Source organism: Labeo rohita, unplaced genomic scaffold, assembly GCF_022985175.1.
Source record: "Labeo rohita strain BAU-BD-2019 unplaced genomic scaffold, IGBB_LRoh.1.0 scaffold_78, whole genome shotgun sequence".
NCBI lineage: Eukaryota > Metazoa > Chordata > Actinopteri > Cypriniformes > Cyprinidae > Labeo > Labeo rohita.
Window position 1 is genome coordinate 598,302 of NW_026129722.1, and position 15,806 is coordinate 614,107.

General features: G+C 29.5%; 1 protein-coding gene across 2 annotated transcripts in view; it reads left to right on the top strand.

Moving 5' to 3' along the window:
* The first annotated feature begins 7,081 nt into the window (after positions 1-7,081).
* vdra (vitamin D receptor a) overlaps positions 7,082-15,806 on the top strand; it is a 56,944-nt gene continuing 48,219 nt past the window's right edge. The window contains exons 1-2 of one of the 2 annotated variants that reach the window (XM_051104710.1): positions 7,082-7,223; positions 7,598-7,660. In XM_051104710.1, coding sequence (XP_050960667.1) covers positions 7,193-7,223; positions 7,598-7,660 — 94 coding nt within the window. In that variant the 5' untranslated portion in view covers positions 7,082-7,192. The remainder of the gene's footprint in view (positions 7,224-7,597; positions 7,661-15,806) is intronic. The other variant, XM_051104711.1, reaches the window with a different exon arrangement.

Below are 15,806 nucleotides of genomic sequence, written 5' to 3' on the forward strand. Positions count from 1 at the left end.
CCGATCGCACTTGCCCTTTGACCCGGGAAGTGCTCGCAGCCCCTCGGATCCCCTCCAGCCCTTCCCCCCCATCCTGATCCGCCTCACAGACACAAAGCTGATGAGATGGCCTAGATTCAACCCTCAAAACACACGGGCGGGAGGGAAAACATTGAGAAAACATTATATAAGCTTGCTCATGCATGCACACTCATGCAACCGTGCTGACAAGTGAAAACGCACCACACACATTCTGTGTTTATATGACTTTCATTTTACATTATTTAACATTACTGCCTTTTGCGTAATCACTTTGGAGTCGATTATGGTTACTGGAAGGTTGCAAGGCTTTCTGGTGAATTCTAAAAATAACAGAGGAATTGGAATAAATACCACATTTAGATTCTTCTGCTCACCAAGGCTGCATTTATTTGATTAAAAATACAGAAAAAATAGAACAATTGTAATATATTATTACAATTTAAAACAGCTGTTCACTATGTGAGTATATAGTAAAATTTAATTTATTTCTGCAATCAAAGCTGAATTTTCAGCATCATTACTCCAGTCTTCAGTGTCACGTGACCTTCAGAAATCACTCTCCGTATGAATTCTTCATATTTTTGTGTAGGTTAGGTGAATTATCACTTAGAAAAATTGTAATATATTATTACAATGTAAAATAGTTGTTTACTATGTGAATATATAGTAAAACTTCATTTATTTCTGCAATCAAAGCTGAATTTTCAGCATCATTACTCCAGTCTTCAGTGACCTTGAGAAATCACTGGCGGTATGAATTCTTCATATTTTTGTGCAAGTTGGGTGAATTATCACTTTAAATGTTTCATTTAGAGTTGTTTATGGTTACTGGAAGGTTGCAAGGCTTTCTGGTAAGTTCTAAACATAAGAGAAGAATTGGGATAAATACCAATTTTGTTTCTTCTGCTCACCAAAGCTGCATTTATGTGATTAAAAATGCAGAAAAAATTGAAAAATTGTAATATATTATTACAATTTAAAACAGCTGTTCACTATGTGAGTATATAGTAAAATTTAATTTATTTCTGCAATCAAAGCTGAATTTTCAGCATCATTACTCCAGTCTTCAGTGTCACGTGACCTTCAGAAATCACTCTCCGTATGAATTCTTAATATTTTTGTGTAGGTTAGGTGAATTATCACTTCGAAAAATTGTAATATATTATTACAATTTAAAACAGCTGTTTTCAATGAGACTATCTGTTAAAATGTAATTTATATCTGTGTTCAAAGCTGAATTCAGCATCATTACTCCAGTCTTCAGTGTCACATGACTTTCAGAATAATTTTCGGTATGAATTAATTTTTTTGTGTAAGTTAGGTGAACTATTGCTTTAAATGTTTAATTTAGAGTCATTTATAGTTAATGGAAAGTTGCAACGCCTACTGGATGAGTTCTATAAGAGAAGAATTTGAATAAATACCACATTTGGTTTTTCTGCTCACCAAAGCTGCATTTATGCAATTAAAAATACAGAAAAAAATTGAATAATTGTGAAATATTATTACAATTTAAAATAGCTGTTCACTATGTGAGTATATAGTAAAATTTAATTTATTTCTGCAATTAAAACTGAATTTTCAACATCATTACTCCAGTCTTCAGTGTTACGTGAGCCTTCAGAAATCATTGTCAGTATGAATTCTTCATATTTTTGTGTAAGTTAGGTAAATTATCACTTCAAATGTTTAATTTAGAGTCGTTTATGGTTACTGGAAGGTTGCAAGGCTTTCTGGGTGAGTTCTAAACATAACAGAATAATAATAAATACCTTTTTTTTTTTCTTATGCTTACCAAAGCTGCATTTATGTGATTAAAAATACAGAAAAAATAGAAAAAATTTTAGTATATTATTACAATTTAAAATAGCTGTTCACTATGTGAGTATATAGTAAATTTATTAATTTTATTTTTATTTAGTAATTTATTTCTGCGATCAAAACTGAATTTTTAGCATCATTACTTTAGTCTTCAGTGTCACATGACTTTCAGAAATCATTGTCAAAAATTATGAATTCTTCATATTTTTGTGGAAACATTCAAAAGTCAACACTTTTATTCATCAAGGATGTATTAAATTCATTAAAAATAATAGTAAAGACAATTATAATGTTTTAAAACATTTCCGTGTCAAATAAATGATGTTCTTTTGAACTTTCTGTTCATCTTTAAATCCTAAAAAAATAAAATATATGATGGTTTCCACAAACAATATTGAGTTTTTAACATCGATAATAATCAGAAGTGTTTGTTGAGCAGCAAATCAGCATATTAAACTGATTTCTGAAGGATCATGTGACACTGAAGACTGGAGTAATGAGCCTGAAAAATTCAGCTGCTCATCACAGAAATAAATTACATTTTAACACATATTCACAAAGAAAACAGCTGTTTTAAACTATAAAAATATTTCACATTTTTACAGTTTTTATTGCATTTTTAATCAAATAAATGCAGCTTTGGTGGGCAAAAAAAAAGGTACGTTTCCCCTCCAGAAGGGAAGTTTAGTCTAATTTAGCTGTTTCAGGAACAATTCTGTCCTTAAACTATAGCAAAATAAACACAGACTTACAATTAATGTATAGACGTTTCAACAACAAAGCCAAAGGCCCTCAAACACACCCTAAACACAGGATGCGGCCCCGGCGGGACTAACAATGTTCAAAGCACATCCCAGGCAAAACAGACAAAAGAAACGCTGAGGAAAATGAGGCCAGTGATGCTTCAGGCGGCGTAACATAAAGACGAGGTCAGAAGTTTAACCGTAGCCCCTCGATTCGGGTTTCAACCTGAAACCATGTGCTGATGGGACTATTGTTGTGCAGTTGTGTAACACACACACACACACACACACACACACACACATATACAGTGGCAGAAGCAACATATGGAATCAGTACGGTTGAAAGAAGATTCCCGCCTCCGTGGTCACGGCGTTATTTTTCAGCATTCACGTGATCTACTGTATACATTTCACATGAGATATATGAGACACAGCCACATACTGAACCTAGACACAATATACTCGGCATATACAGGATTCGTCCTGGAATTCATAGCATAATTAGCGACTAATCCTATAGGATCCTGACGGGAATTTCCCAAAGACTCAAAAGAACTGGATCACACTGGATTCGTAGGAAACTCCTACAGTATGTTTTGGTTTTGGAATAGTGTTGCAGCTAAAAATAAAAAATAAATAAATTCTGGAGATTTTTTTATACCATGTTTACATCATGAAACTTACCATATACGTGCCACTGTATTTAAATCATTTACAAAATAAATAATAAATACATAAATTCCTACATATTTTTAGTAATTTTTACCCAAATGGAAAAAAATCTATATAATCTCTTGTTTTTGTTGCTTCATATCCAACAATATCAGTTTGTATTATTGTCAGTCATACAGTATAATAATAATAATAATATCTTATTAGTTTTATATTAAGATATTCATATATTCATATCAATTGAGAAGAAAATCCACATTATTGAGAAGAAAAATCCTGAGAAATCATCATAAATTATAATAAAATCCTACATATTTTTAACACGATTCCTTGTAGAATAATTTTTCCCAAATTTTACCTAAAGACAATATTAAATATAAAGCCACATTGATTGCAAAGTAAATCCCCACAAAATATGCCATATAAATTACAATTAAATTATTACCTTATTATACTGCTGAAATTATTTTCACCCAAATATTTTTATATATAACTGAATGACTACTATATTCATGTTTAATTGTATTTATATTATTTACCAGAAGAATGGTAGAATTTACACTGTTGTTGCTGGATGTTTAACAATATTAGTTTATTTTATTGGCAACAATTTAATAATAATATCAAATTCCATATAGGATCAGTCATATAGTAATTAAAAAGAAGATACCCACAAATTATTCAATAAAAATTATAATAAAATTATTACCTTATTTGTGCAAATTACTCAAGTTGTTGTTGGATATCCAACAATATCAGTTTATATTATTAGCAATTATATAATAACAATATTAATTACATAATACTCATATATTCATGTTGATTAAAAAAGGAAATCCCTACAAATTATGTCATAAATCACAATAAAACCCTGCATATTTTTGCAGTCATCTCCTTATTATACTGCTAAATTCATTTTTATCCAAATATTTTGATGTATATACCATGCAAACTAATGACTACCACATTCATGTGCAAATGTACCAGAAAAATTGTATAATTTACTCTGTTGTTGGATGTTTAATAATGTTACTTTATTTTATTGTCAACAATATAATAATATTAAATTACATAAGGGTCAGTCATACAGTATTTAAAAAGAAAAAAAAAATTATGCACTAAAATTACAATCAAATGATTACCTTATTATACTGCTAAAATAATTTTTACGCAAATAATTTGATATATTTCTACCATGCAACTAAATTCATGTACAATTGTATTTATATTATTTACTCTGTTGTTGGTGGATGCTTAATAAAATTAGTTTATCTTATTGCCAACTAAATAATAATCATAATAATAATAGTATTATTAGATTAAGCCTACATATAGGTTAGTTATATAGTAATCCCTACAAATTATGCAATAAAAAACACAATAAAACTACTTTATTTGTGGATAATCATTCTGATTGAAAAGGAACTCTACAAATTATGTCATAAAACACAATGAAACCCTACATATTTTTGCAATCATCCCCTTATTATACTGCTACAATTCACTTTTATCAAAATATTTTAATATATGTATCATTCAACTGAATGACTACCATATTCATGTGCAATTGTATTTATATTATTTACCAGAAAACTGATATAATTTACCCTGTTGTTGTTGTTGGATGTTTAATAACGTTAGTTTTATTGGCAACAATATAATAATAATATTACATTCCATAAGGGTCAGTCATATAGTAATCAAGTTGTTGTTGGATATCCAACACTATCAGTTTATATGATTGGCAATTATATAATAAGAACATTAATTACATAATACTCATATATTCATGTTGATTAAAAAAAGGAAATCCCTACGAATTATGTGATAAATCACAACGAAACCCAACATATTTTTGCAATCATCTCCTTATTATACTGCTAAATTCATTTTTATCCAAATATTTTGATGTATATACCATGCACCTGAATGACCACCACATTCATGTGCAATTGTATTTATATTATTTACCCGAAAACTGATATAATTTACCCTGTTGTTGTTGTTGGATGTTTAATAACGTTAGTTTTATTGGCAACAATTTAATAATAATATTAAATTCCATAAGGGTCAGTCATATAGTAATTAAAAAGGAAATCCTCACAAATTATTCAATAAAAATGATCTTATTTCTGCAAATTACTCAGGTTGTTGTTGGATATCCAACACTATCAGATTATATTATTAGCAATTATATAATTATAATATTAATTACATAATACTCATATATTCATGTTGATTAAAAAAAGGAAATTCCTACAAATTATTCATAAATCACAATAAAACCCTGCATATTTTTGCAGTCATCCCCTTATTATACTGCTAAATTCACTTTTATCAAAATATTTTGATATATATATATCATTCAATTGAATGACCACCATATTCATGTGCAATTGTATTTACATTATTTACCAGAAAAATTATATAATTTAAAAAATGAAATAATGTTTACGCAAATAATCTGATATATATCTACCAAGCAACTAAATTCATGTACAATTGTATTTATATTATTTACTCTGTTGTTGGTGGATGTTTAGTAATATTAGTTTATTTTATTGCCAACTAAATAATAATCATGATAGATTAAGCCTACATATAGGTTAGTTATATAGTAATCTCTACAAATTATGCAATAAAAAACAATGAAACTCTACATATTTTTGCAGTCATCCCCTTATTATACTGCTACAGTTGACTTTTATCAAAATATTTTGATATATATATCATTCATGTGCAATTGTATTTATATTATTTACCAGAAAACTGATATAATTTACCCTGTTGTTGTTGTTGGATGTTTAATAACGTTAGTTTTATTGGCAACAATATGATAATAATATTAAATTCCATAAGGGTCAATCATATAGTAATTAAAAAGGAAATCGCCACAAATTATTCAACAAAAATTATAATAAAATTATCTTATTTGTGCAAATTACTCAAGTTGTTGTTGGATAAATTATCATAAAACAATGAAATCCTACATATTTTTGCAATCATCCCCTTATTATACTGCTACAATTCACTTTTATCAAAATATTTTAATATATATATCATTCAGCTGAATGACTACCATATTCATGTGCAATTGTATTTATATTATTTACCAGAAAAATGATACAATTTACCCTGTTGTTGTTGTTGGATGTTTAATAACGTTAGTTTTATTGGCAACAATATGATAATAATATTAAATTCCATAAGGGTCAGTCATATAGTAATTAAAAAGGAAATCCCCACAAATTATTCAACAAAAATGATCTTATTTCTGCAAATTACTCAGGTTGTTGTTGGATATCCAACACTATCAGATTATATTATTAGCAATTATATAATTATAATATTAATTACATAATACTCATATATTCATGTTGATTAAAAAAAGGAAATTCCTACAAATTATGTCATAAATCACAATAAAACCCTGCATATTTTTGCAGCCATCCCCTTATTATGCTTCTGAAATCCCTCTTACCCAAATCTGCCCTCACATTCTTTGTGTCCTGTCTCCTGAGGTCTGCTTCTGAATGTGAATTACCCACTTTTGATATTTTTAACTTTTTTAAACACAGAAACACTGTGCGGGGACAGATTGTTTACCTCTTAGCGGCTGAGCGATGACGTCAGGACACACCCCTATAGGACAGGGGGCGTTGCCCGCCTTCGCAGTCAGTGGCGCGCCATTCGGCCAATCGCGACCGAGCTGTCAGGCGCTGCGCCCAATCGGCGGAGATGGTGTCGCGAGGGCCGCTCGCGATTGGTCGGCTCGGTAACTATGTCTATAGATATGCGGGCAGAGGCGGGGGAGGGCGGGGCGAAGCGAAGCTGCTGTCCGTCTCGTTGCTGGTTTATCTGGAGAAAGAAGAAGAAGCAGCGTTCTGTGGGACTAAACGGGAGTTTAGACTGCGGCCTGTGAGCGGATTCAGTGGATGGTTACGGAAACAACTCCGATTAACTCGGGTAAAATGTGTTTAAATTACATTCTAGCGTTCGTCGTGTGAGAAAAGATCGTTGTACTTGTCAGTTTTTTGCGATTATGTGGCTGTGGAGTGAATATATGCGCGCGCGCGCGTGCGCGAGCGTATGTTTGTGTGCGTGTGTGGCAGATCTGACATGCTAACACACAAAACAACACAATCACACACACACTGGATTGTGGAAAACAACACCATTGGATACCTGTGTTTGTTTGCTGGTGTGTAAATAATTCTGCGAGTTGATTCTGGGCTCTCAGTGATTTATAGTTGTGTTTTGAAGTGCTGCTAATAGTGTATAATATTGTGAGTGCTGCTCTCAAACTCATTGTGTGTGTGTGTGTGTGTGTGTGTTTTTAGGACTCAGATCTAAATGTGAAGCTGGCGCGTGTGAATCCAGAGTAAACGGTGATGCCACATCAGGTAGAGACACTTACTGGATCCTGTGTTTTTGATCTATTGTAACTGGATCCAGTTTTTTCTAATGAGCTTTTATTGTTTATATCTTCCAGTTTACTTGTTTACAGTGTTTGCGATGCTTTTTCACTAGTTGCAGTGTTTTTCAGATCAGTAAACTTGATATAACGTTAATGTTTCCATGCTGGTCAAGCTCAGCTTGTTGCTTTCTTCTTTTTAACATTTATTTTCCAACAGTTACTTATTAATAAATGGATTTCTTTGTATTTTTTAATTTATTATTATTATTATTTTTTTTTTTGCAAATTGCTGCATTAGTGTTATGAGAAGGGTATATCCAATGCCGAAGCTTTTGTTAGTATCTTTTTTTTTTTTTTTTAGTCAGCATGCACTGATAAATGCATTTATTTTTATTTTGCATGCATGTTTTCTGCGTTGAATTAACATTTGCATCTAAACACTATTTTTTAAATTTTTTTTAAAGAGTAAGAGTTTAAATATCAAATACAAATCAATGAGAGAATGATTTGGTAATAAGAAAATTTTTTAAAATTTAATATCAAGCAATCGAATGTATTTACATAACACGTTTCCTAACAAATCATTGCAGTTCAAAGTGCTAAAATTGCTATAATAAATAAAAACAGACCTATAATAAACAAGAAGTTAAAATAGTGAGTAAAATCAAAAGCATATAAAACGTCTCTAAATTACAGATGCGCAGTATACTGGATCCATATCGGTATAGACTAATATTAGTTCCAGTTTTCTTGTTTGGCGATGTATTTTCACTAGTTGCAGTGTTTCTCAGATCAGTTAAACTCAAAATAGTGTTTCCTTCTTGGTCAAGTTCAGCTTGTTGCTTGATTGTAAATATTAAAATCTATTTATAAATTTCTTTTCAGTCAGTTACGTATTAATAAATGCATTTATTTTTATTTTTTTGTGAGTTAGTGTTAAAAGTGAAGGGTGTATCGAATGCAGAACTTAGCTTTTGTTAGGATTTTTCTGATAAGTGCATTTATTTTTATTTTGTGTGCGTGTTTTCTGTGCTGAATTAACACATTTTGGTCTAAACACTGAAGTTTTTGTTTAAAGAATAATACTTGGTTTAAATATCAAATAGAAATCGATGAGAGAATGACTTGGTAATGAGAAAAAATGTTAAAATTTAATATCAAGCAATCGAATGTATTTACATAACAAGTTTCCTAACAAATCATTGCAGTTCAAAATGCATCAAATGCTAAAATTGCCATAATAAATAAATAGACCTATAATAAACTTAAAATAGTGTTTCCATGTTGGTCAAGTTTAGCTTGTTGCTTGATTGTGAATGTTAAAATCTATTTATAAATTTCTTTTAAGTCAGTTACATAATGCATTTATTTTTATTTTTGTGTGAATTAGTGTTAAAAGAGAAGGGTATATCGAATGCAGAACTTAGCTTTTGTCAGGATTTTTCTGATAAATGCATTTATTTTTATTTTGTGTGCACATTTTCTGTGAATTAACACATTTGCATCTAAACACTGGAGTCTTTATTTAAAAATTAAGACATAGTTTAAATATCAAATACGACAGAGACAATGACTTGTTTGTTAAAAACATTGTAATATTTAATATTAAGCAATCAAATTTATTTGCATAGCACTTTTTCTAACAAATCAATGCAGTTCGAAAGTGCATCGCATTGTTGACGCTAAAAATAGACCCGTAAATAGTCAACAAGAAGAATAAGTTAAAAATATGAAGTAAACTAATTGAAAGTGATAACAAAAAAAAGCATATAAAACAGCACAGGCTGAATGCATAATCTACATGCTTTAAAAACAACAGCTCACAAAGCAGCTTTGATTCATAATATAGATGATTACATCATTTAATGGCCATAACGAAACAATTATCAGTATTAAACCAAATGTTCTTGTCTTTTTATATAACGGTTTGTGATAATTGCATGATTTTACTGAAGAGTAATTCCACGTGTGGCCTTCAGCATAAATCCGTCTGTTATTACAGTGATTGTTCGTGGCATTACGAGTATTATTAACTCTCTTCTTTTGGCTTTATTAGTTAGTTTTAGTCTGGATCAGACGCTTGCCTAAGGCTCAGACGTACAACCAAGACAGGAAATACTAGACGTCTCTTTTTGGTTGTATTTGTAGCAGTTATTATCAGATTCATAGTTTCGTGTTCCATCTGTTGCGTTGATATTTTTCTCTGCAGTGGTCTGAAGTGTTGTATTTCAGTGGGAACGGCTGCAACGTCATGCGTTCCTGTAAGTCTTTAGAGGAAAAACGTGCCTTAAAGAGCACTTAGTGTGCATTGCGTTTTTTACACTTTACATGACACATTTCAGAGCCGTTTGTAGGTGAAACAGCAGTGTGTCGCATGCCTCTTTTTTTTTTTTTCCTCATTGCTTGATTTGAGACAAACTTTGCCCTGTTTGGCGTCCGACGTGTTTGTTTTGTGTCAGAGCGTAGCCTTTGCTCCCTCTGATATAAATCTTTTATAGTCTTTTTAAAGGGAAAAGCGCTGCATCGCAAGAACGGTCGTGAGCTTTAAACGGCATACGCGTCGATTGTGGTGGTGTGCCGTGAACATGTGCCTCACACACACACACACACACACGCGCGCTCGCGAGAGGCTTTTCCAGTTCAGGGTGGTTGTGTACGAGACCAATCGTGCCTTTTGTAATTGTGCAATTAGATATCTTTATGAGCGTGTTTGAGTTGCACATCTGTAAACAACACTTGCACCAAAGTTACAGTGTGTGCTTGTTGGCAGCAGTTCATGAGAGGAGGACAGAAAATGGCACCTGTGCTGTGATTTGTTTTTTTTAATAGCCGTGAGTTCTTTAACCAGACAATTTTTTTTTTAATTTTAAAAATGTTTAATAAGTAGGAAACTGAAAAAACTTTTATAAAATAGCTGTGTTTTAAATAAATGTAATTTTTTATTAAATTTATTAAATTATAATCTGCTACATTAACTTTATTTATATATTTATTCATTTATTTTTAACAAACAGTTCCTAATTTGTTTCGTAATTTTTTAACAAGACAAAAAATCTTTAATAAATTACAAAAAAATATAAAAATGTTTAATAAATAAATAATTGAAAAAGCTCTTATAAGATAAATTAGTTTGAATTTAATTTAACATTTTTTTTTTTATTACAAGTATTAATTTAACAAACTTACTTTCATTTAATTTAATTTATTTCATTTTATTTATTCATTTATTCATTTTTAACAACAGTTTGGAGTTTCTAAACACAGAACAAAAGTAAACAGTGTTCAAGAGAGTCTAAACTACTGAAAAACGTCAAAACCAGATTTGTTTTTGTTGTTTTCTTGTGATTTATTATTATTATTAAGCAAGCACTACACAAACCTCTTTTGTATTTTAGCAGCAGAAGTCTGAAATGCACGTAATAAACAGTGAACAAGTTTATAAACAATGCTCAAAAGAGTCTAAACTGCTAAAAAAACAACAAAAAGCAGCTTATTTGTTGTTTTATTGTTATTTATTGTTCATTGTAAGTTTATGTAGTGGGTTGTGTGTTTAATAAATTGATAATTGAACAAGCTGTTATGAAAGTGCAAAGTGCAATGAATTTTTATGACACTTATTAAATTATATGATTTGTTTTTTATGTTTTTTTTTTTTTTTTTGGCCGTGAGCTCTTTAACAAGACAAAAAATGTTTTAAAAAAATAATAAAAATGTTTAATAAATAGATAATTGAAAAAGCTCTTATAAAATAGCTTTGTTTTAAATCTAATTTAACATAATTCTTTTTTATACAATGTATTAAGTTATAATCTGCTACATTAACTTCATTTAATTTTATTTATTTAATTGTATTTATTTTAACAAACAGTTCCAAGTTTGGAGTTTCTAAACACTAAACAAAAGTAAACAGTGTTCAAGAGTCTAAACTGCTTAAATATGTCAAAACTAGATTTGTTTTTGTTATATTCTTATTTAGTGTTATTAAGCAGACACTACATGAACCTCTTTCTAGTTTTATTTTGGCAACAAAATTCTGAATGGCTATTCATAAACACTAAACAAGTGTAAATTATGTTCAGCAGAGTATAAACGGCTGTAAATCTATTTTTTATTATTAATTGCTATTAAGCAAGCACTACACAAACTCTTTTATTTTTTAAGTCTGAAATGCAAGTAATAAACAGTAAACAAGTGTATAAACAATGCTCAAAAGAGTCTAAACTGCTGAAAAACAACAAAAAGCAGCTCTTTTGTTGTTATTTTATTATTTTTATTGTTCATTGTAAGTTTATGTAGTTGGTGGTGTGTTTGTTCTGATACCGGACAAAAATGTTTCATAAATTAAAAAAAATAATAATAAATTGCTAAGTGAACAAGCTCTTATGAAAGAGCTTTTTTATGACATTTATTTAATTATATGATTTTTTTTGTTATAGTCATGAACTCTTTAACAAGACAAAAAAACGTTAATAAATTACAAAAAAAATAAAAATGTTTAATAAATAGATAATTAAAAGCTCATAACATAGCTTTGTAAATTTTATAATTTTTTATAACATGTATTTAGTTATAATCTGCAACATTAACTTTCAATTTTATTTATTTCATTTTATTTATTCATTTTTTTTAACAAATAGTTTGGAGTTTCTAAACACTGAACAAAAGTAAACCGTTCAAGAGAGTCTAAACTAACTTTTTTAAAATACATTTAAAAAAAAAATTATACAAATGTTTAATAAATAGATAATTTAAAAAGCTCTTTCATAAATTAAATATCTTTATATTTTTTCATCAATGAAAAAAAAAGTGCAATAAATTAATAAGTAATAAGTAATAAGAGCTTTCATAAGAGCTTGGTCTGAATGAAGTGCAATTAATTTTTATGACATCTATTAAACTATGATTATTTTTTTTTTTTTTTAGCCGTGAAGTCTTTCACAAGACAAAAAAAGGTTAAATAAATGACCAAAAAAAAAAAATATATATATATATTTTATATTTATATTTACATTTATATATATTTAATAAATAGGTAATTGAAAAAGCTTAAAATAGCTAATGAATTAATTTTTATAAAATTTATTAAGTTATAATCTGCCACTTTATTTCATTTTATTTATTCATTTTTAACAAACCGTTTGGACAAACAGTTTCTCTACTAAACATTGTTCAAGCGAGTCTAAACCACTGAAAAATGTCAAAAGTACATTTGTTTTTGTTATTTTTTTGTTATTTATTGTTATTAAGCAAACAATACATGAACTTCCTTCTAGTCTGTTTTATTTTGACAACAAAAGTCTGAAATGCAAGTAATAAAAAGTGTAATTTGTGTCCAGTTTGAGTCCATTGAGTCCAAACTGCTGAAAAACAACAAAAACTTGCTCTTTTGTTGTTATTTTATTATTTATTGTTCATTGTAAGTTTATGTAGTGGGTTGTGTGTTTGTTCTGATACCGGACAAAAGTATTTCATAAATTTTAATAAATTGATAAGTGAACAAGCACTTATGAAAGAGCTTGGTCTGAAGGAAGTGCAATTCATTTTTATGGCGTTTATTTAATTATACTAGTGGTTTTACAGCCAATCCTGATAATATTAGGGTGATAAATATGATGTAACAATTTTTATACGATTGCTTTGATTTGTAATTCATTAGCTACATCGTAACGACGAGTGTTGATAAAGTGTTGACTGAAGCTGTGATAAATCACCACGTACAGCAGCGTCCTGCTGTGAACATGAGAATCACCATCCGACAGACACGCTGGTATTACAGCCATAGTCAGACGCTTATTGAGAGGAAAAAAATAACTGTTAGATGAGCTGCAGGCGTTTGTGGGGTTGTGGGATGCATCTGATGTTGGTTTTGTTCTTGTAAAGCAAATGAAATTGGTCAAGGTCATGTAGTGGTTAGAGGCTGGTGTAACATGTTTAACCAAGTCATTTGATTAAAACATATGCAAATTAATGCTAAAAAAAAGGCTAAACTACTGGAAAAACCTGCTCTTTCATTGTGTTTTATTGTTATTTAGCAAACCACTACACGAATGTTTTAGTCTGTGTTTTAGCAACTAAAGTCTAAATTGCAGTTAATAAACACTGAACAAGAGTGAACTTTGCTCAAGAAAGACTGAACTACTGAAAAACTACAAAACTGATTTTTTTTTTGTGGTTTGCTATTTATTGTAAACAAATTGTTTGTTTTGCGTCTGTTGTATTTTATTAATGAAAGTCTAAACTGCAGTTGTTAAACAGTGAACAAGCGTAAAATCTGTTTAAGAGAGTCTAAACTACTGAAAAACTACTAAACAATTTTTTTTTAACTTGTTTCATTGTTATTTTATTGTTTTTAAGCAGATCGCTACAGTTGTAGCAACTATTTTAGCAATGAAAATCTAAACTGTAGTTAATAAACGTTGAGCTGAAGCCTAAATTGCATATAAACTACTGAAAAACTACAAATCCAGATTTTTTTATTTTATTTTTTAAGCATGAACTTCTTTGTAGTCCGTTGTATTTTAGCAACAAACAGCTAAATTGTAGTTGATATGGTGAACAAGTGTGAACTGCGTTCAAAACTGCCGAAAAACTACAAAATCAGCTATTTTGTTCGTTTTTAGTGTTAACAGCGAACAGCTACATGAGCTTTAAATTTAGTCTGTTTTATTTTAGCAGCGCAACGTTAAAATACAGTTAATAAACTTTAATAAAGTATTCAAGAGAGTCCAAACTACACTGTAAGAAATGTCTTTCAACTTAAAAAGTAAGTGTTCGTGCATCCTTATAATTTTAAATGTACTCAAATCAATTATCCAAGTTGTCACGTAATACAACTTAACATTTCACGTTGACTAAACTTAGCACAAATGCTTACTGTTTTTTTTAAGTTGAAACAACTTTTTTTTTTTTTTTTTTTTTTTTTAACAGTGTACAGAAAGGCTACAAAACCAAAACTATAAATTGTAGTTTCTAAACATCGAACAAGAGTAAACTGTGGCTAAATTACAGAAAAACTACAAATAGTGTTTTTTGCTTGTTTCGTTGGGATTTTATTGTTTTAAATCAAACCGCTACATTTTTTTGTCTGTTGTATTTTAGCAATGAAAATCTGAACTGTAGTTGATAAGCACTGAACTGAAGTGTAAATTACATTCAGGAAAGGATAAACTACAGAAAAACTACAAACCAGATTTTTATATATATATATATATATATATATATATATATATATATATTATTTTTGTGAAGCAAATGTTGCATGGAATTCTTAGTTGTATTTTACTTTTTGATAGCTAAATGTTGCATGATAATTCTTAACAAGTGTTTTGCTAACAAACTGTTGAAAAACTACAAAACCAGGTAATTTGTTCATTTTTATTGTTACTAAGCAAACAGCTATGTGAACTTTGGTTTTAGTGTGTTTTAGTTTAGCAGTGAAACTTTAAAATACAATTAATAAACTGTAATAAAACATTCAAGAATGTCAAAACTACAGAAAAACTACAAAAACAAAACGTACTGCTACAAAAGCAGTGTTTTTTTGGTTGTTTCGTTGGAATTTTATTGTTTTTAAGCAAACGGCTACATTTTTGTCCGTTGTATTTTAGCAATGAAAATCGCTGAACTGAAGTGTAAATTGCGTTCAAGAGAGAATAAACTACAGTAAAACTACAAAACCGGATTTTTGGTTTTTATTTTACTAACAAACTTCTAAATTGTAGTTGTTTTGTATTTATTGCAAGTAAACCACTACATGAACTTTGTTTATAGACTGTTCTGTTTTAGCTACAAAACTTTAAACTACTGTTAATAAACAATGAACAAGAGTAAAATGTATTCAAGAGAGTCCAAATTACAGAAAAACTACAGAAACGAAACTTACTGCAGTTAAGCCACCATAAATTGTAGTTTCTAAACATCGACTAAGAGTAAACTGTTTAAGAGCAGCTAAACTACTAAAAAACTACAAAAGCAGTGTTTTTTGCTTGTTTCGTTAAAACTACAGAAAAACTACAAAAACTTACTGCTGTTAGGCCAACTGTAAATTGTAGTTTCTAAACATCAAACAAAAGTAAACTGGGTTTAAGAGCGGCTAAAATACTAAAAAAAAAAAAAAAAACTACAAAAGCAGT